Source organism: Rhinolophus sinicus, linkage group LG04 (genome assembly GCF_036562045.2).
Source record: "Rhinolophus sinicus isolate RSC01 linkage group LG04, ASM3656204v1, whole genome shotgun sequence".
NCBI classification, from domain to species: Eukaryota; Metazoa; Chordata; class Mammalia; order Chiroptera; family Rhinolophidae; genus Rhinolophus; species Rhinolophus sinicus.
Window position 1 is genome coordinate 170,982,886 of NC_133754.1, and position 20,729 is coordinate 171,003,614.

A 20,729-nucleotide genomic window follows, 5' to 3' on the forward strand; every position below is an offset into this window, starting at 1 on the left:
CCCCCAGCACTGCGTGCCCTGCAGGAGGAGATATTTAGGAACTGGGACAGACAGGCAAGGCCAAGGGATTTCTGGAAAGGGGGTGCTTTCTGCTTTTCCTGCCCTTGATGCATCCACAAGGAGACCTGGCCACACCTTGGGCCCTGCAGGCTGGCTGAGATTCAGAGCTGCACAGACCCGCTCTGGAAGAGTGAAGCCCAGAGAGGGGCATAACTTGGCTCAGTCCATATGGTGAGCTAGACTGCCCCAACCTGGGGGAAGCCGAGTACTTCCAGGGCCTTTGGGATGGGCCTCGGTTTCCTCCCCTGACACGTGCAGAGATAATAGTGCCCCCGGCTCCGGCTGTTGTAGGGTCAGGATGGGTCACCCTCTCCCAGTGGGACACGGGGGAGGAGGCTGATTGATGATGATGACGATGAGGCTGATAATTATGACTGCAGGAATTGTGACTGTTCATTGAACACCTACTATGTGCCGGCACCTCTGTGTGCTGTGCTAGGCAGGCAGGACAGTAAGTACAGTGTTGTTTCCCCACCACACTGTGATGTAGGTACTTGCTACTTGTATCGCTCTTTTACAAATGAGGACATGGAGCCTTGAAGAGGTTAAGCAGCCTGGCCAAGGTGCCCGGAGCTGGGAGGTGGCAGAGCCAGGATGTGAACCCAGATTTTTCTGTCTCCACACCCCAGTTTTTCACCAGCAACAGGCTTCCCTCCACCAACCGGACTCTGAAAGCACTCCCTGTTTTTTCAGCTGTTGCTTGGAGTTTAGCTGTAGATTTTGGGTTGGTGCCTGGTGCCCACTGTGACGGAGAGCCAGGCAGTGGAGAAGAAGGGCACAGTGAGCTGAGCTCGGGGTGTACCAGGCCCTGCCTCCCGCCCCTGGCCGCCCTAAGAAGGAGGCATCAATGACTCGGCCACATATTAGGATTCAGCCCCAGGCCTGCCTGACTCCAAATCCTGGGCTCATGATCACAGAGCTATTTGTGGCCTTACCTGGGGTCCTCCAAGCTGGGCAGAGCTTTTTTGTTTGACCAACCTAGTGTAGACATCACAGAAAAACCACACACTTCCGGCTCTGCCCATGAAGTGGTCCCCGGGAGGGAAGCAGGTTGGGAGGGTCACAAGGTGTATGGTGGCCCTCCCCCCAGCAGGTGAGTCGGGCATCCTTCCCCTCGTTCTCCCCTGATTTGGGGTAAGAGTAGGGAGCCTGCATGGGGAACTGCTCGCCACGCCTGCGCAGTGCCTGGCCCAGGGAGGGGCCTGGTGAAGTCTATTGATGGAAGGGAGGGAGGGAGTGAGGAAAGGTAGGGAAGGGGGCGGGCAAGGAGATCACAGTAGAAAGAGCAGGGTTTTGGAGCTGGGCACATCATGGTTTCAATTCTGATTCTCTACTTCCATGCTTTTTGATCTTGCACGGGGGGGTTGGAGGGGGGGGCGCAAAGTCCGAATCCCTGAGCATATCCATGCTTCTGCTCCATGGAACCACCTGTACTTCCTTGAATGGTCTATGCTGCCTCTGGCTTCGGCCTGGATAGCCTCTCCCATCCCTTTCCCCTCCAATTACCTCCTCCAAGAGCCATCCCAGTCTTTCCTGCTGCCTTTGTGCTTCCATATCTTCCCGGGGTGGTAGTGGGTGGGTGGATATTGCCTTGACCCCTGACCTGGTCCTCTCCCACAGGCCTAGTGCTTTCAGGGAAGGGAATGTGTCTTGCTACTGTTTGGCTCCCTGCACAGGCTCTGGCTCATGGCTGGAGCTCGGTAGGTATTTGCTGAGTAACTCTGGGGGTGGGGGAGAGTAAGCCAGAGACTCAGTCCTGGGGAGCTGAGGCAGGGCCTGCCCAGGGCCACGAGAAAGGGCAGGCCAGGCATTGGCAGGAGAGCAGAGAGCCCTCTCGCCAGGCCATCCCAGGGAACATTTAGCTGGGCTCCAAGGGGTGGGCAGGAAATAGGCTTGAGGAGCTAGAGATAATAGGGAAATTCTTTCTCAGGCAGAGAAAGAGGGTGCCAGGTGAGGAGGGGAGAGGTGGAGCTCACAGGTGAACTGGTTCCCGAGCAGAGAGCCCAAGGGTGGGGCAGGAGAGGCCCAAAGGGCCAGGTGCTCTCCTGACGGAAGCATCAGTCACCACAGGGACAGGAAGAGGCGGGAAAGCCCCTGCTTTCACCTCTCTTGCCTTTTGGATGAGAAGAGAGCGGGGCTGTGGGGTAAGACTGAAGCAGTGGTGTCTGAGTCTCCAGAGGAGGAGCGGCTTGGCAAGGTGGTGACAGAGCATAGGACTGGAAACCCAGACACTGGGAGCTGCCTCCTCCTGCCCAGTGAGAGGCTGGGCATCCGGGGGGTTGGTGGGGCATCCCGGCAGCTCCAAAGGCCAGGCCTGGGAGTATGTCCTTCTGGTTTAGCCAGGTGGCAGTGCCAAGAGTATGGAAGGCTTCTAAGAGGGGTTTCTTCTCTTCTCACACCTCAGGGGTTCCTCTTCCCTGCGTATTGGCTTTGTCCTGAGAGTTTCTGAACTGCGTGAGCTACTTCTCCTCTGAGCCTCAGTATTGCTTCCCATAGAATGGGTGCGCTCTCTCCTGAGCCCCTGTGGGACCCGTGAGTTGTCGTGAGATCCTTCAGAGACAGAGAATTTTCAGTCTGCAGTCCAATCATCCTTCCTCTCCTTCCTACTGCAGTTGGTCCTCTGTTTCTAGGGAACATGAATGGGTAGCTGACTCCAGCGGGCTTGCCAGCTCCCCATCCTGGGTCAAGCGCTGCTGAGGTCATGCCTCTTCTCATGGGCTTCCCGTTACAGAGGGAGCAGTGTGCGTTGGAACTGGTCCCGCACTAGGTTCTGTTCTGGATTCTGTCCCAATTCTGAGATGTGACCTTGGGCATGTCACCTCCCTTCTCTGGGTCTTACCTCATCTGTTAACTGGGGCTGCTCCCCAGAATTGTCAGAAAAAAGTCAAGATGCCTGGGCCCTGCTTTTAGGGAATCTTACCTAGTGGGTCTGGAATGGAGCCCAGATAGAAGTATTTTTTAAATGCTCCACAGGTGTTTTTACAATGTTTCTCTCTGTTGAGAACCAGTAGTCTGTATCAGTGCTTTTCAAACTTCAATGTGCAAATTAATCACCTGGTATCTTGGTGAGATGCAGATTCTGATCCAGGAGGTGTGGACTGAGGCCTAATATTCTCTATTTCATGTGAGCTCCTGGTACAACTGCTGCTGGGTCACCGGCCACACTTAGAGAAGGAGGAGTCTAGACGGTCCTGTGAAGTTCATTGGATTCCCCATGCATCCATCCATCCATCCATCCACCCACCCACCCACCCACCCACCCACCCACCCACCCATTCATTTATCGTCAAACACTTAAGATGGGGAGTGGTGAGAGGTGAGGCTAGAGGGAGAAGAGAGCCCAGAATCTCCCAGGGCTACAGAACTCGGACTTTATCTGGAGGGCACTGGGGACTCACGTCAAGTTTTAAGCAGAGGAATGACAGGGTCAGATCCGCCCTTAGAAGTCTCCCCTGGCTTGGTGTAGAGAATGACCAGAGGGGTTCGGACCGCTGCTGGGAGGTTGGCATCAATCCTGGTGGGAGATGACGGTGGTCTGGAGGGAGGTGGCGGTAGTGGAGATGGAGAGGGTGGAACGATTATTATTATTGTTTATAGTTATTAATCTTTATTTTTTTTAGAGCAGTTTTAGGAATTAAGAGAAAATTACAGAGAGATCCTATAAACTCCATATCCCCACGCATGCATGACCCCCACCCCCAGTGGAATAATTCTTAAGATTTTACAAGGGACAGTTGGGAGGATTTGATGATTGGCTGGGGCGGTGATAGTGAAGGAAAAGGAAGGTTGGGCACTTAGTGGTGGCATCATTGATACAGAGACTCCGAGGGGAGAAAGGGACTCTGGGGAAGACCATGCATTGAATTGAATGTGGGGCACGTTGGGTTGGGGGCACCGAAGGGGCATCCAAGGGGAGGTCTCGGTCTCTATGCCTGGGCTCCAGCTACACAGGTGTCCTCTCTGTTCCACCAGGTGCTGGACTTCCTGGCTCGGGGCCTTGGCATTCGTCTTTCCCTCCTTAGTGCGCCCCTCGCGGCCCAGTGAGCAGATCTGGGCTGTGTCATTCCTCAGGGTGGCCTTTTGCACACGCCCCTTTCTTCTCCCTCACAGCACCTTATAGGTTTCCCTCATGTGATGCCCGTAGTTTGTATTCATTACATGCGTCTGTGGGCAATGCCTTGGTTCACTTGGTTCATGTCAGCCCTTCCTCCCCAGCCTGTGAGCGCCGCCAGGACAGGGATGGTGTCTTTCTCCTTCCCCTGTGTGTGCACAGAGCCTGGAACAGTGTTTGGGAGCAGCACTGTCCCATGGGTGCTGGGCGAACACTTGTCAATGGGATTGGCCTCAGGGGGCAGGTCTGGGCTGGCAGTGAGGACTGAACTTCGGCAGCGGCCAGATGGTGCAGCCGGTGGTTGTAGCCTGGGGAAAGGACGGGTGACTGAGAGAGTGTGCAGGATGGACGTGAGAGGGGGCCAGGGATGGGTTCCAATAAAAAGGCCCTGACGGCGTGGAGAAGGGGTCATCGGATCTGGCGGAAGAAATCCCGGGAGGGCGATAGAAAGCTGAGCTGTACTGCGATGGTTTGGCTGCCACTTCTGAGTGCCTCGTGTGACAGCATGGTGTCCATCAGCCCGGCCACTCCTCCCATAGCACTGTGAGGAGCTATGTTACTCCCCCGATGTGGCTAAGGAAACTGAGGCCCAGAGGGATTACACCCGGGGCCCCCAGCCAGTAGGTGTGAAGTCAGGTCAGTATCCAGAGCTGGCAGCCTGGAGCAGGGTGGTGGCTCCAGTCTCTGGGTGTCAGGAACCCAGGCCAGAGCAGCGGGACCGGGCCTAGGATGGGGAATTAAGTGTTAGCGGAGCAGCTGGATTCCTGGAAGCCAGCATCGAGCCAGGGACTGAGAAGCCAGACTCAGAGCATGCCAGACTTGAAGGAGCAACCCATCTCAAAAGTCACGCCTGGAGGTCAGATGCTGGGCTGGAATCTAACAGCCTCTTCCTTTCTACAAGGACTTGCCAGTTCACAGAACACTTTCTTTCTGGGACAGGGGTCAGGAGGCCTCCTCACCCCATTTTATGGCAGAGAAAACCAGAAGCAAATGATGGGGCGTGGATTATAGCCCAGGTCTTCTGGCTTTATGTCCGTGCTCTTTCTGTAAAATCCTAACTGTGTAAGGGCCACCCTGAAATGGAGGCAAACCCCGGTTCACACCCCCCTCACCCCTCTGGCCCTCTCCTGCACCAAGCACAGGAAGTGGATTTTGAGGGCACACGCGGAGTTCAGCATGTGTGGCGGATGTCGTGAGTCATCTGAGTGACATCTGCAGGTTGACTCTGGGGTCAGCAGACCTGGTTCCACATTTAGTAGCTGTGTGACATTGGGCAAGTCACTTCCACCCTCACTGCCCTCCCCAATCCCTATAGCAGGTGGGGGTCTGGAGCCGAGGAGACAGAGCTGGTGTGAGTAAGCGCTCTGATGTTACACCTGCCACCCTTCCCCAGCGTGTTCTGAGCCCTGGATTGGATTGGGGAGAGGATTTGATTAGTTCCTAAACAGCAGCTCCATTTAGACGGCCGGGTTCATTTCCTGTGTGCTTGTAGCAGGCGAGGCATGGACAGAATTAACCCTGGTCCAGCCAAGCCAAAGAAGTGATGGATGCGAGAGAGAGACTTCCCATAGGAAGGAGGCAGCCACACCCATGATTCTGGACCCAAGGCCCTGGGCAAACTGGCTGGTCTCTCTGGGGTGCCTTGGCTGGATTCTTGTCACCCCAATCAGCTGCCTGTCCCCAGCTACCTGAACTTCCTCCATCAGAACACTCACCACACTTGTTAAGACCAGTTGTCTAACCTCTATTTTTTTCTGCTTAACTGAGGGCAAGGATTGTGTCTGACTTGCCCTCTGCTACCTCCCCTCCCCCCAGGGACTCACTCAGTGCCTGGAGAATGAATGAACACGAGCGTGTATGCATGCATGTATGAATGCATGTGTCCCAGCCCCCCCCCCCCCCCCCCGCTCACAATGCCCAGAGCGTTTCATGTAGCACCACTCTGCAAGTGTCAGTCCCTTGCTCACAGGACAATCCCACGCCTGGCATGCATTCTGTGACATGCTGTCATCTTTATCTTTTCCCCTGTTCTGATTCTCTGTTGCCACCCCCCTGACCAGATTTCTGAGGGTTTCCTGTATTTGCTTCAGAGGCCGTCTCCCCCTAAGCACCCCACCCCAGCTTTCCCAGGAACATGAGCCTGACCAAACCTGCCTGAGCAGCCCGCCCAGGAGCACAGGACAGAACCAACGAGTCCTGGCCCTTGTTTGCTGGTATCTGCTTGTGTGGGATGGGCCCGGGGTTGGCAGCGCTCAGCCTGCTCCCCTTCCCTCTAGACCCTTGGGGGCCCCAAACACTTGTGTATAAGGGTCCAAGGAAGCAGGGAGAGAGCCTCAGCCAGGAGACATGACTTCTAATACTGAATCACCCTCCAATTTCTTAGGTAATTCCCTTAGCCTCTGGGACCTCAGTTTCCCCATCTTTAAAATAAGACTAGACGGATAATAGCCACCATTTCATCAAATGCTTCTTCTGGGTCAGGCCTGTGGAGACTCACTCCTATGAGTCCAGTGTGGTATCATGGCTCTGGGTCTCCAAGAAGCTGGGAGGCTTGACCAGAGTGGCACAGCTGGAAAGTGACATCGCAGGGATCAAAACCCAAGTCTCACTCAGGCATCTGAGCACCAAACTGCTGGGCCCTTCAGTCCTTGGTGGTTTCTCAGCTGCCCTTGGCAGGGGCCCTCTGGGGACAGCGGCACTTCCCCTCCTGGCTTTGTTTGGTTTGGCCTCCGTTGAGGGCAAGATTGGCAGAGGCAGGCTGACTTGCATTTCTGGTTTTGGGTCTGTTGCTGCACTTTCCCGAGGGGTGGGCGGGCTCAGACGGGTAGCAGTCACCGCCTGGACAGGCCTGGGCCCCACCCCTACCCCCCAAGAAAGGGGAAATGAGGCCTGCTCTCCTCTCAGGGCCACTCTGTGCCAGGCCCCGAGGGCACCAGTTGCTGCCTCCTTCATGGTCCTTCCAGGTGGGGGTGAGCGAAGGTGGGCGCCAGGGAGCTGGCTTGGGGCAGTTTGTTTTTTCCTGAGGGAGAATGCTCCCTGGTGGGAGGGGCAGTGGGAGGGGAGCTGGGCTGCTCTGGGGACTGAGATTAGAAGTCAGCTGGGGAAGAAGGAGTGAGAGGCTGGAGGCTCTAACCCCAGCCTGGCCCTGATTAGGGCCTTTGGGCAGGTCCCTAGGTTACTGTCCAGTCTGGGCCCTCAGTCTTCCTGTCAGGTCAGTGCAGGGTCCCTCTGGCCACCTGGGAGCAGCCCGATGGGGTGACATACAGCCCTTAGTTTCCAGATGACATTTCTGGACTGGGGGGCCTGGCGTCACAGTCACCAGCGCTGATTCTGGGTGTCTGACTGGGTTTGTTTCCAGGGGTCCATGGGATAGAGGTGCTGCTGTTGGAGTCTGTGGTCTCAGTATTTCCCTTAATGCTATTCTTTAAATCACCATGACTACCGTCACCAGATCCTGTTGAGAGCTTTACACTTTATGGTATGTTCTCCTGCTTGTCACTTGGGCATATTGGTTGTCCCATTGATTAGGTCGGGACATTGCAGCCCAGAGAGTTTAGTGACTGACTACCTGACCCCACTGAGTGCTTCTAGGTTGGCTCCTGCCCCTTTTTCCCCCTCTGTGCACAGGGATTTGGGATCACTGATGTTGTGAGGTCCTGGGGTCCTCGGGTAGCATCATCTCCCAGCTGCAGGCAGGAGTTCCAGGGCAGGGAGTCCATGGGGTGAGTGGGCACCTGTGTGTGGCTGTGCCTGGGAACCAGACCCTGGCATCATCCTAGAGTCCTCTGAGGGTTCCCTCCTTTGTTTAGCCACCTTCTCTGCTGGGGTGGGGGAAGGCTTTCACTTTCGTGCTCCCAGGCAGCGGCTCTTACTCACACTGTGCTTCCACATCCACTCCGGCGCTCCCAGATGCCAGCGTGACCCCTGACACGTGTGTGCAGCACCCTGCAGCTGCCCCACGTGGTGGCCGGCCACTTCCTCCCAGATGGGAAGTCTGGCTGAGGCTTCACCATCACAGACTCTCGAGGGCTAAAAGGATTTCTCAGGTTCCAGCAGATCCTTTCAGTCTCTGGGTGGCTGTGCAGTAGTGGCTAAGTCACTGCTCTTTGGCTCAGCTTTCTCATCTGTCAAATGGGTGTTAAGGGTCTCTACAGCAAGCGCTCTTACCCTGTGTTCTGGGGGTATGTACCCCTGAAATTCTTGGTGTGTGTGTGTGTGTGTGTGTGTGTTCTCATGGATCTGTAAGGTCCTGGGTATGTGTGGCATCTTTTTTTTTTTCATTAGTTCTGGTTGGTTATGGCCTCTTCATGGATGAAACCAGGGCTCTAAACAGTTCTCGGAACAGCTTTCTAAGTCCTTGACTCTAATGAGGGGCTCAGCCCAGGCCTGAGACTTGCTTCCCCCATGTGGCTGTGGCACTGTGGTCGTTCTTAACCTTCTCTGAGCCCCAGTCTTCATGTGCGATCGCTGCTTTTCAAACTTCATCAAAGACACTCTTTTTCCTCTTGCAAATGAAACGTGTAGAGACCCAGCAAAAACTCATGGTTCTGAGAGTTGTGTGCAAGGTAGAAAAATGCTTTGTTTTTCATGCGTGGAACTCCTGAGATTCCTCCCACCGCAGTCACTGGGTGGGTGATCCCTCAGGGAGGTTGCATGTGTCTGTGACATCTATTTAGTCCAGGGGTGGGCAATATTGAAGTTCTGGTTTCATTCCAGTTTACTAGTTTCAGAAAGATACTTAAACATCCAGAGCAAGTTCTTATTTGAATGACTCATTAGAATTGAAAACAAACAAACAAACAAACAAAAAAACCAAAAACAAGCTTTGGTTCAGGTAGAAGATGCCCTTTTGCTAGGTGCACGATTCTCCTGCTTAGTGATTGCTCTGGCTCGGGGTTTGGTTTGGTTCTGGTCCGTGAGGACAGACTGCCTGGTTTCTCCTTGACTCACAGGGTGACCTACAGAGGGACCATGACACTTGCCTTGGAGGGTCATTAGGGAGATTATATAAGAGGAGTTTCATCTGCCATGGTGTGGGCACATAATAGAAGCCAAATAATGGTGTTACCTCTTCCTCTCCCCTAAATGACCAACCTTTTGATAGGACAGAAGTTTCAAGCAAGGAGATAAGGCTGGGACCTCTTATACAGCAAAGCCAAAGGGGCTTTCAGGTTTCCATGTGGTGCTTCGGTTTTCAGACTGTGGGGTGCAGGGTGCAGGATGTGGGGTTCTGGCCACTGCCTGATTTTGCTTCAGCCTCTGGGATGTTGGCTGGTACACAGTACCTAGCATCTCATAACCTCCTCTTCTGAAACTTTTTTGTTTTCTCTTTGTTTTCCAGATGTTTGAGTCAGAGGCGGATGAGAAGAAGGAGATGCCCTTGGAGGAAGGGAAGGGGCCAGGTGCCGAGGACCCCCCACACAGCAAGGACCCCTCTCCTGGCCAGGAGCCCCCTCCAGGACAAGACCTTTCACCCATCAAGGACTCCTTTTCTGGCCAGGAGCCTTCTCCCGGCCAAGGATCCCTGTCCAGCAAAGACTCACCTTCCTGCAAGGAACCCCTTCCAGGCCAGGAACCCTCCCCAAGCAAGGATTCCCCACCATGCCTGGAGCCCTCTGTACCCTCAGCCCTCCCTCCCTGCCAGGACCTTCCTGCCAGGCAAGAAGCCCCTCCCAGCCAAGACCTCCCTGCCATCCAGGAACCCTGTGCCCAGGACCTTCCACCACGTCAAGACCTGCCCCCCAACGAGGCCCCCCTGCCAGCCGGGGCCCTTTCGGAGGAGACCACAAGCTCTGGGGACGCACCAGTACCCCCTGGGGATGCACCAGTACCCCCCGGGGACGCACCAGTACCCCCTGGGGACGCGCCCGTGGCCTCCAGGCCGGCCTTTGTGATCCCTGAAGTCCGGCTAGATCGGACCTTCAGCCAGAAGGCAGGGGCGGAGGGGGGCAGTTCCTGCGACGAGGAGGACGCGGAAGAGGCCGAGGACGGGGACGAGGGCGATGCAGGGGAGGAAGACGAGGACGAGGACACGAGTGATGACAACTATGGTGAACGCAGCGAGGTCAAGCGCAGCAGCATGATTGAGACAGGCCAGGGTGCTGAGGGCGGCCTCTCGCTACGTGTACAGAACTCGCTGCGGCGCCGGACGCACAGCGAGGGCAGCCTGCTGCAGGAGGTCCGCGGGCCCTGCTTCGCCTCCGACACCACCTTGCATTGCTCAGACGGAGAGGGCACCTCGTCCTCCTGGGCCATGCCTTCGCCCCGCACCCTCAAGAAGGAACTGGGCCGCAACGGCGGCTCCATGCACCACCTTTCCCTCTTTTTCACAGGACACAGGAAGGTACGAAGGCCAGGGGTGGAGGGGGAGTGGCTACATGAGACAGTGGGATGGGAGTGGGTCCCGGAGCTGTAGGGAAAGAGCAGTCATTTTGTCCCACCCCTGCTCTTTTCTAAGCCTTCTAATGAGCTTTTCCAATGAGCCTTCTACCCATTTAACAGAGGACAAAACTGAGGCCCAAAGGGACCAAGAAGACAGACCCTGGATTTAAACACCTGATTTTATGACTCCAGATGCTGTGTTCTTATAGCTAAATAGCTAAGTTGTACTGGGGTTCCCACAGGAATTAGAGTACGTGTGGCCAATCCAGGACATTGTGTATTTGGATCTAGAAGATCTGATAGTAGCTAGAGAAATAGTCACAATTTAGACTTGGTCCAGGCCTAGCTAGACTAGAAATCCATCAGCCAGCAACAGTGACAACACTTATTTACTCTGTGCTGGCATTATTCGAAGCAATTTACATTAAGTCACAACAGCTCTATGAAGTAGATAGTATTTTTGTTCCCTACAGATGAGGAAACTGAGGCACTGAGAGGTTGTGTCACTTGCACCCAGGTTGCATGGTTTATAAGTGTCGGAACCAGAATTAGACTATGGCTCCAGGGCTAAAGCACTTAACCATCATGCTGTTTGCCTCCTGCAAATATTTATAAATAGAGGGAAAAAGTGTTTATTGACTTCTTGCTGTGTGCTCGGCTCTGTGCTGTGTGCCCCAGCAGGGGCCCCAGAAATGTGTGAGGCTGATCTCAGCCTGGGAGGAATGAGTTATCAGTGTGGGCCAGGAAGGTGGCCTAACAGTGAAGGGCTTGCACCATGCCCTTTGAAGCCCACTAGCCAGCTTGAGTCTGGGTTCAGACCTTTACTGTGTGACCTTGGGTGAGTCTCTCAGCTCCTCTGAGCCTTAATGTCCCAGGGCAGTTGAAGATGAACTGGAAGAGTCTGGGGCCTCATGTCCTTGGTGCAGGCGCTATGGCAAGTGGGGTTGAGGTGCTAACCGCCAGGCCAGTGCAAGGTGTTGTTATGACAACTGTTGTGAGGCTAGGCGGGTGGGGGGTGGTCAGTGTCCACGGAGGGCAGCTGACCCTCAGAGCCCTGGGAGTTCAGGGAGGGGAAACCCCAGGGCCTAGAGCCATCAGGGAAGGATTCTGGAGAAAGATGCCCCTCAGCTTGACTTCAAAGTTTGAGCAGGTTTGGAATAAACAGAGAAGATGAGGCAGGCATTCTGTGAAAGAGGACATGACCCGGACAAAACTGTCCATAGAAGCCAGTTTGACTAGAGCAGGGCATTCCTAAAGTGCTGGGATGGCAGACGCGTGGCACTCCTACTGCCGTTCCTGCCGTCAAACCCATGGCAGACGTGACTGATGGATTCCAGCACACTTCCCGGCTGGTTGGCACATGGCCTCAGAAACCTTAGCTTTGCAGCCACTAGCTTTGAACACCTATGGAAAAGTAGTGGGGCTGGAAGGGCAGGCAGAGGCCCTGAGAAAACTTTCGCCCAGGAATTGGAATCAAATCTCAGAGGAACTGGGACTAGATCTCATCTGAAACATGTGTGGTTCTCAAACTTTGATGTGCTCCGACATCACCAGGAGGAGGTTAATAGTATATAGGTTTCTAAGTCCCCAACCCCAGACTTCTGGTGTGCCCCCCGCCCCCGGGATCGTGATGTTCCTCATAGTTTGAGTATCACCGTCTTAGACCATTTCTTGATGCAGCTGCTACAGGAGAGCATCTGTCCTACCGAGGTGAGGCCTCATGCTAACTGCTCATCTCTGGACGGTGGCTGAGATCCAGGGGCCCACCCCCTGCCTTAGGCCTCCCAACCCTCATCCCCCACCAGACCTTTCCAACTTCTCTCCCCAACCCCCTTGCTCCAATTTAAATATTTTTATGTAGATAAATTCACACACATTTTGCTTCCCCAAATCAGTTGACCTCAGCTCCTATTTCCTGTGCAGGTTCCCAAAATCAGTTGATCTCAGCTCCTATTTGGGGACAGATACTTCCACCAGGGAGTCTAGCAGGCATGAACCAGCTCTCTCCAGTGTCAGCTTCCTTTTTTGGGTGCCCAGGGTTCCCACTCTCTTTTGGCCTGGCTCTTCCTTTCTTGGGCTTGAGTGACTGAGCTGGCAGGACTGCAGAGGCTGCCCCCAGCCCTCTGGTGGCTACCAGCCCTCGAGTCCTTCACCATCATTCATATCCTGCTCCCTCCAGGCAACTGGCAGCTGGGCAAGTCCCTCCAGGCAGCTGGCTGCAGTAAGAAGCGTACCTTTGTCAAGGGGAAGTAAGGTCCAGGCTGGACAAGCACCCTGGTCTCAGCCCCTCCCTCATCAGCAGTGGGCCCTGGGCAAGTCCCTGCCCCTCTTTGAGCCTCAGTTTCCTCACTAGTGAAATGGGTAGGATAATAACAACCCCTGTGTACGGGTGCTGGGAAGATTAAATAGCCCAACGAGGGTAAAGTGTTTAGGGCAGTACCTGGCACTCAGCACCTGCTGGGTGCTCCATAAATGGGAGTCATGTTGACGAGAAGGAGAGGGGTGGGGAGGAGGAGGACGATAGCAGAGCAAGAGGAGTAACAGTGACCCCAACAGTCACCAAGTGCCTCCAGCTCCCTGTTCTAGCCTTCACAACACTGCTGCAAGGTGGGCCCAGCTGTACCAGTCTTACAGCGGGGAGCCTGAGGCTGAGGGTGGACAGGCCACACAGCGAGTGCAGTTGGACAGTGGCCTCACCCTTGTCCAGTCCTCTCTGGCTCTCCCCCAGGCCCTGTGCACCTCATGCTGGTGAGGAGCAGGGGCTCGGGGCTGGCAGCTGGGGAGGCAGTGGTTCCCCCATGACTTCCATCTTCCTGGCGTAGGCCTGGTTTTGCTGGGAGGATCAGCGGATGCTGCCAGGCCCTGCCAGGCAGTGCCAAGCAAGGGGTGAAGAGGAGAGGGGCGCAGTCTTCAGGCTGTGGAGTCAGACAGACCGTCTCAGCTCTGCCTCCTCCCTCCTGGTCCTGAGACCTTGGCCAAGTTAAATCTTTCTCTGAGCTTCAGTTTTCTCTTATAAAATGGGAAGGATTCAGTCTGCACAGAGTTCTCCAGGGATTTCAGAAGGTTTCAGTACGTAGTAAGCTCTGTGCACATGGCACTGGTCCTGTGATGAGACCCAGGAGGGCCAGACAGAGCTGGTGTAGCCTTGGGGTGGTCATTGTCCTGCTGTGTGGCTAAGCTGAGGCTGCCTGGAACGCAAGTTGCCTGTGACAGTGTGAAAGTCCCTACGGTGCCCCTCCCCCTAGCTATCATCCCCCCCCCTTTATGCACTGAGCGGTTTCTACTGTGAGCATAAGTATCCGAACCAGACAGACCTGAGAGATGGTCTGCTGGGCCAAGTGCGGCTGCCTGAGGTCTAGAAAGAAGACCCTCCAAAGTTAACCTTAGCGTCAAGCCCTGGGTCTGGCTCCCTGTGCTAAGTTGAGTTGTCTCACAGTGCCCTCTGCTGCCAGACCCCTGCCTTGCCAGCTGCTCGCTGGAGGCCATGCAGGGCAGATCCAGAGGCCTCCATCAGCTCTTTTCCTGGGAGCCAGAGAAACCCCAGAGTATCTGTGTTTGGGCCCAGGATGCTACCATTGAATTCCACTGCAGCCTGGCCTGGCTCAGGCGAGTCAGCAGTCATTCTTTGCCAGTGAGGAGACAGAGGCTGGGGCCCCTCGTTGGCCATGCTTCCTTCTCCCCTCCTGCAGGGGACTGGCTTGGGCAGAGGCTATCAGCAAGGGCACCAACCCTCCCAGACTCAGCTTCCCGCCTAGGCCGGAGGTCAGATGAGAGGGCCCCTAAGTTGCCTTCCATCTCCAAGGCATGATAATACCTTCCAGCCTCCTATTTAAGAAAAGCCTAAAGAAAAATTATTTCCTATGTCTAAATACATAACTGTAGAGTTTAGAGCCAGTGTTTCCACAAGGTTCCATGGGGCCTGCCAGGCTGGGATGATCAGAGAAGTCGGGTCAGGACCAATAGGGGAACAGGTGAGGCCAGGCTCAAGGAGAGCCCGCAGTCATGGGTGAGCTCTGGAACCGAACTGGAAACTCTACTACTTGCCAGCTTGCAGAGTCCAGGCAAGTAACTGAACTGCTCTGGGCCTCAGTCTCCTCAGCTGTAAACTGGGGGAAATAACAGCAAATAGCTCTTAGAATTGTTGCGAAGAATAAATTAGGTAGTTATGACACTTGTGCTCAGGGCCTGGCACATAGTGAGTGCTCAAGAAATAACAGCAATAAGCACGGTGCCTAACAGTTATTGAGCACATCCTCGGACAGGCACTAGGTTTACGCTGAGTACTTGCCGTGTGCTCAGTAACCTCATCCCAGCCCTATGAGTGGGTCTAATTATCACCCTCGTTTTACAAAGAAAGAAAGCAAGTTGCAGAGAGGGAATGTAAATTGGCTCAAGTCTGTTAACCAATGAATGACTGAGCTGGGATTCAAGTCTAGGCAGTTTAGAATCTGTGCTCTTAACCACTACTGTGATGATAGTTCTAATTACAATTACAGTTATAATTATTATTCCGAGAGGCAGTGAGCTCCCAGTCCCTGGAGGTGGCAGGGTAGGGCTGGGCAGACCCAAGGGATTCCTGCCTGGAGTGGGGGCGTGGGGGTGGGGGGCTGCCTGGTCTGGGCTTGTCTCTATTTGCTTTTCAGCAGGGAGGGTCGCATAGTGTAGCGAGGCAGTAGCAGATGGGAAAGAGAGTTCCTCTGTGTGCTGGGCTCTGGGCAGGTCTTGCTGCAGCTCCTGGAGAGAGGAACCCTGGGAGCCACTCGGGGGCTGGAAGTCAGAACCCCGACTTTGGATCTCAGTTTCTTTTCTTTCTGGCCCACAGCCCACCCCGCCTTGGTGCCTGGGCTTTCCCCCCAGAGCCAGAGCTGTCCAGCCCCTCTAGCAGGCTGATTGGCATGGGCTGGTCCCTGCGAAGATGACCCCCTCCCAGCAGTGGAAGGAAGAGCCCATTTCCCAGCAGTGCAGAGGCTGGGGATGGCGGGTGGGAGTGGTCCACAGGCCCATTGTGTGCTCCCGATAAAGTGCGGAAGCTGAGGTTAGAATGGGAGGAAGCCCAGCACGGGGCCCTTTCCCACGGGTGGGGGCTGCGGGCACTGCCTCCCCAGGCCAGTGCGACCGCAGCCTGCATGTGCAATGGGGTGACCGCAGTGACACTCACTGGGCAGTGAACACTGGCGTCCCCTGGTTGCGGAGGGCGCCCTGTGTGCCAGGGTTGGGCCATGGGGGCCCAGACATTTTCCTGGTGAATCTTCCAACAGTTGGGTGTATGGTTATCGTCACATGCATCTATTGCATGTGCTGCTCCTTCCATGGGGGCTGCCTTTGTGATTCTCCTACATCCCTCTAGCTCAAACAGCTAAAGAAGCTGAAGCTGAGAGGCCGGGAAACTTCTCCAAAGTCAGTGGAAGCAGGATCTATGCCCAAGCCTGGCTGCAAACCGAGCTCGGGAATCACACAGCACAGATGGGCGTGTGCCTGTGTGTGCACGTACACACATGTGTTTACAACCTTGGTGGAGCAGCATTCTCAGGAAGGAGGCGGCATTTCCCCTGAATCTTTCATTGAAAACATTCAAAATGTGCCCTGTCCTTGCATTTGAGTAGCAGCATCCTCTGGCGGAGAAACGCACAGCTTGAATTCAGACAGACCTGCATTCTAGCTGTCAAATGCTGGATATCCTTGGGCAAATGACTTACTTTCTCTGAGCCTCTGTTTACTTTATGGACTTACTCTGAATATACTGAGATAGTATCTGGATAATGCCCATTCCGAGGTCTGGAGCATTATAAGCTCTGTAAATGGTGCTATGCTTCATCCATCCATCCATTGGTCCATCCATCCATTCATCTCTCCATCCATCCATCCATCCATCCATCCATCCATCCATCCATCCATCCATCCATCCGTGGGTGCTCCACTGAGGCTAGTAGCTCCCCCTTCTGGCTATACCTGGATTACTTTTCTTTCCAGAATTAAGAAAACAGTATTTTAAGGCTTAGTCCTTCTTCATTATGTTACAAATGAGGAAACTGAGGCTCAGGGGCTCATGAGGAGTCAGAGCTGAGATCCATACCTGGTGGCCTTCTGTCTTCTCTTGGGACATAGTGTCCAAGCTCATCCATCTCTGAGCTCTAGCTCCTCTGCTGTCTCAGATGTTTTCTGGGCTTCTGCTCTGGGGTGGCAAGGTTGGGGCCCTGGGTTTCCCTTGGAGGAGGACGGACAGGCACAGGCAGGACAAGGGAGGCAGGGTGACCCCAGTAGAGATGGTGGGAGTCTGGAGTGGTCTGGAGGAGAGGAAGAGAGGCGGACTGGGGGGAGGTGGACACTAGAGAGAAGAGGAGAGGGCATTCCAGGAAGGGGGCACAGCAGACGCAAAGGCAAGGAGATGGGGGTGGTGGTGGGGGAATCTGTGGGCTGCAATGCAGCTCTGGCAGATAAAGTTACAGGCTTTGAATGAAGCAGGGAGAGTCTCAAGATGCATCTTTCCCAGTCTGCTTTCCTTCTCACTTGATTCATTAATTCGTTCGATACATATATTGAGCTCCCGTGTCCCAGGCCCAATGAGGGTGACCCAGACAGAGGTCTTGCTCTTGGGCACTCACAGTAGAGGAGACAGATTTGGAAAAAGCCATTTCAGGGGTAGTGGGGACCTCAAAAGGGGTAAAGGGGACACCACCTTGGTCTAGGCGTCAGGGAGGGCCTCCCAGGTGAGGAGGCATTTAAGTGGCTTTCCCGAGATCTGGTTCTTTCCTGAGGCTGGGTCTTAGGAGGAAAGGGAAGTAGGAGAATCACAAAGGCACTCTCCATGAAAGGGGTAGCACATGCAAAGGCCTGAGGTAAGGGGACAGGATAGGTGAAGACATTTTGTTTGGTTGCAGAGCAGGGTTGAGGAGGTTACTGGAGCAGGAGTCGGGCTAGGGAGTAACTGAAGGAGTTGTAACTAATGTTAAAGTAGAACTTTCTGCCCAGAACCTAATAAGGTAGACCCTGTACATCATGTTGTGGAGTTCAGACCTTACCCTGAGGGCACTAGGGAGCCATGGAAAGTTTTAAAGCAGAAGAGGTGTTCTTAGGCCTGTGTAATAATTTACTTTGCACACTGCTGACCGATCCCAGGGTTCTTTCAAACCTCAGAATCCTGAGTTAGCTAGTCATGATGCCGATTTTGAAATTAAGAAATAGAGGTTCAGAGAGGGACAGCAGTTGGCCAAGTCACACAGCAGAACCCCAACTGAAGCCTTGCTCTCTGGCCTGCCCTACTGCCTTGCCTTTAGGGCTGCGTCTCTGGCTTCTCCTCAGCAAGCCAGGTCCTCGGTGCACTAGGAGGAGACCCCTTGGGCTGGAGGCTCTGCCAAGCCAGCTGCGCTCCATAGACAGGCTGTTTCCAGTACTGGGGTCGCCTTCCCTCACCTGTTCTGTGAGAAGTGGGAGCTTTGGGGGCGGGAAGCTGGTTGGCAGGAGCTGTTATGTCCCTGAGCTTCTTTGCTAAGGCAGCAGCCCCTGATACCCAGACTGCAACGTGTCTGTCTTTTCTCTGCAGATGAGCGGGGTCGACACGGTTGGGGATGATGATGAAGGCTCCCGGAAGAGAAAGAGCAAAAATCTGTATGTTGGAAAGACCCATGGCTCTCACCCTTGCAATCAGCGAGGCTCTCTTCACCCCTCTTCTTTCTCTGCCCTTGGGCTTGTCTCTCTTCCAGGGGTACAGGTGGGGAGAAGGGGCCGCACGTAGTCCTGTTCCTGACAGACACCAGTGGACAGCAGGATCTTGAGACTCAGCAGTGGCTTCAGGGTCGGGTCGCCACTGTCTCAGCATCCACGCATGAGGCTTGGTGCTGATTCAGTACCTAGAAGCCACAGGGATCCAAGCAGAAGAAACCAGCCAGGTTGCCCTGGCCCGGGCCAAGCCTCTGAGCCAAATAGTGGCTGAGTGACCTCAACAAGTTCTTTGTTCCCTCAACAGACAGTTCATAGGGTTCCCCTTTCTCCTCTTGAGCTCTTAAATCTAACAGTCTTGGGCATTGCCAGGAGGGGGCGCTGCTGGCCCACAGTGTGTATCTCATACTCCCCTAGCCATTCTGGCCACATTCAGAGCCCTTATGCTTTCGTTTTGGAGGTTTGTTAGAGGTGCCAGTTAGGAGGTGTGGGGAATCCTCGGGCCTCCTTGTACTCCTCGGCTAGAGGCCTTGGAGATGGCAGAGAGGGACAAGGAGGGAGCAGCAGGGCATATGGAACCCTCTCCCCTGCAGGTCCTGTCATGCCCACCAATCTGCACAAACTGGGCCTGGGGGAGGACAACAGGGAGCCTTCTCAGATGCCTCCTGCATCCTTCTTCCCTGGCCTCGACCTTATGCGGGGTCCACTGCCCTAGCAACTCTGCCTCCCCTGCCCTCTCCAGTTTCTCGCGGCCATTGCAGGCTTCTCTCTGCAGCCAGGAGCAATCATACTTTCTAGGAAAGGTGAAACACACAAACAAAAATAGTCCTTTGTACCAGCCATCTGGTCCAGGCCAGAGCTGCTGTTTGTGGTGCTCTCAGGGATGGAGCAGTGAAGGACAGGGGAGGGCCGGTCTCTCCCAGCCCCCCAGGGCTCTCTGAGGGCCCTGAGTCTCACCAGAGGGCTGCCAGTCCCTGGACTCCTTGGTCCTATCTCACTGGCTTAGAACCTGCTAGACAGAGCTGGGTCCCCGTAGCTGGACAGCTGCCCCAGACCCTAGGGAGCATGTAAGCCTCTATTCCTAAGCTTGAGCATTTTTGCCCCAGGCATTGTACTAAAGCTTTATGTGCCTTTTCTCCTTGCCTTGAAACAACCCAGCAGATGGTAGATAATTTTATAATCCCTGTTTAACAGAAGACAAAACTTGACGCTCAGCGAGGTTAAGTAACTCCACAGTTGGTAACTGCTGGAGCTGGGATTTGAACTGAGGTAGTCTGGCTCCAGAGTCTCACTTAACCTTTACGAGGTACCACTTCCTTCAGTCACACAGGGTGTCCCATAGGTCATAGTGCCATTTGAAGCTTGAATAACTTCAGAAATATAAGTGCTACAAACTTACAAAACACATTTGAGAGTTGAATTATTTAAATTTCTTTTACACTTACTTAGCTGTGTGATTTTGATCATACATTCTCAACTTTTGGTTTCAGTCAGTATTTTTCATCTTCAATCAGAAGGATGGAGACCAAAATTATTTTCTATTATTCAAAAATCATAAAACTAAATGTGTCTTAAACCTTAAACAATTAAACTTTCAAAAGGTGTTCTTGAAAGTTGATAGGATTTGTACTTCTGAATTTATTCAAGCTTAAAGTTGTACTAAAACTTTTGGAGCGTGCTGCGTGTTCATGGATGGAAGTACCCAAAGCCAGTGACTAAGGCTGAGGGGCCAGCTGAGGAGATCTTCTCTGAGGTACCCAGGGTAGGGGGTCTAGGCTTAAGAGAGGATGTGAGCAGGAGCATGGGACATTTAACCCCTTTCCTGCCAGCAGCTTTGCCCAGTGCTGAAATGTGCCACCTTGGGGGGGTGTGGCAACACTAAAAATAGTTCTTGGCTAAAAATAGCCAGTCCTGCCACCCTGGTGCACAGAGCCTTCCCTCCTTCCCTTCTTCCCCTCCCAGCAAATTGCTGACTTGTTTTCTCCTCCTCCCCACCCCCTCCGCCCCATGCTGCCATGGCAACAGGGGAGGCCAGTCACAAATAACTGGATCTGGCTTCCTGCCTGGGCCGGCCCCAGAGGCCGCCCCTTGCAGACACATGCCCCTTTCACAGGCTCCCTCTCAGGGTTGGCCAGAAGGGAGACTTTTTTTTCTGCTCCCTGTGCTGGTCCCTCCCATTTCCTGACTCCTCCTGTCTGAGTCCCAGCCCAGCGTATGCCTGGTGTCCAGTAGTCCGGCTGGGAGCCCGGTGAGCACTAGGCTGCAGCCTGCACTGTTGCTGCCTCCCTGCCTGCCGCCCGGAACTCCGGGGTGGGGGGCAGGAGCCTCGGGGTGCTCCCTGCAGACTTTCCTTGGCCCCAAGGTTGGGGGGGCTCTACAGAGATGCTCCGAGGCATGTACCTCACACGCAACGGGAATCTACAAAGGCGGCACACGATGAAGGAGTAGGTGCCCTCGCCTCAGCCCACGGCTTCCCCACCCTGAATGTGCAGGGGCCGAGTGGGCCAGGGTGACCGACCCC

At 54.4% G+C, this 20,729-nt stretch overlaps 1 protein-coding gene across 11 annotated transcripts in view; it reads left to right on the top strand.

Annotated features, from left to right (window-relative positions):
• Positions 1-20,729, top strand: part of RGS3 (regulator of G protein signaling 3) — a 112,214-nt gene that overhangs the window by 88,436 nt on the left and 3,049 nt on the right. For 7 of the 11 annotated variants that reach the window (XM_074330858.1, XM_074330857.1, XM_074330859.1 and 4 more), the window contains 2 exons: positions 9,513-10,514; positions 18,093-18,157. In XM_074330858.1, coding sequence (XP_074186959.1) covers positions 9,513-10,514; positions 18,093-18,157 — 1,067 coding nt within the window. Of the gene's footprint in view, positions 1-7,060; positions 7,151-9,512; positions 10,515-18,092; positions 18,158-18,186; positions 20,653-20,729 lie in introns of those variants that run through there. The other 4 variants (XM_074330861.1, XM_074330863.1, XM_074330867.1 and 1 more) reach the window with 4 other exon arrangements.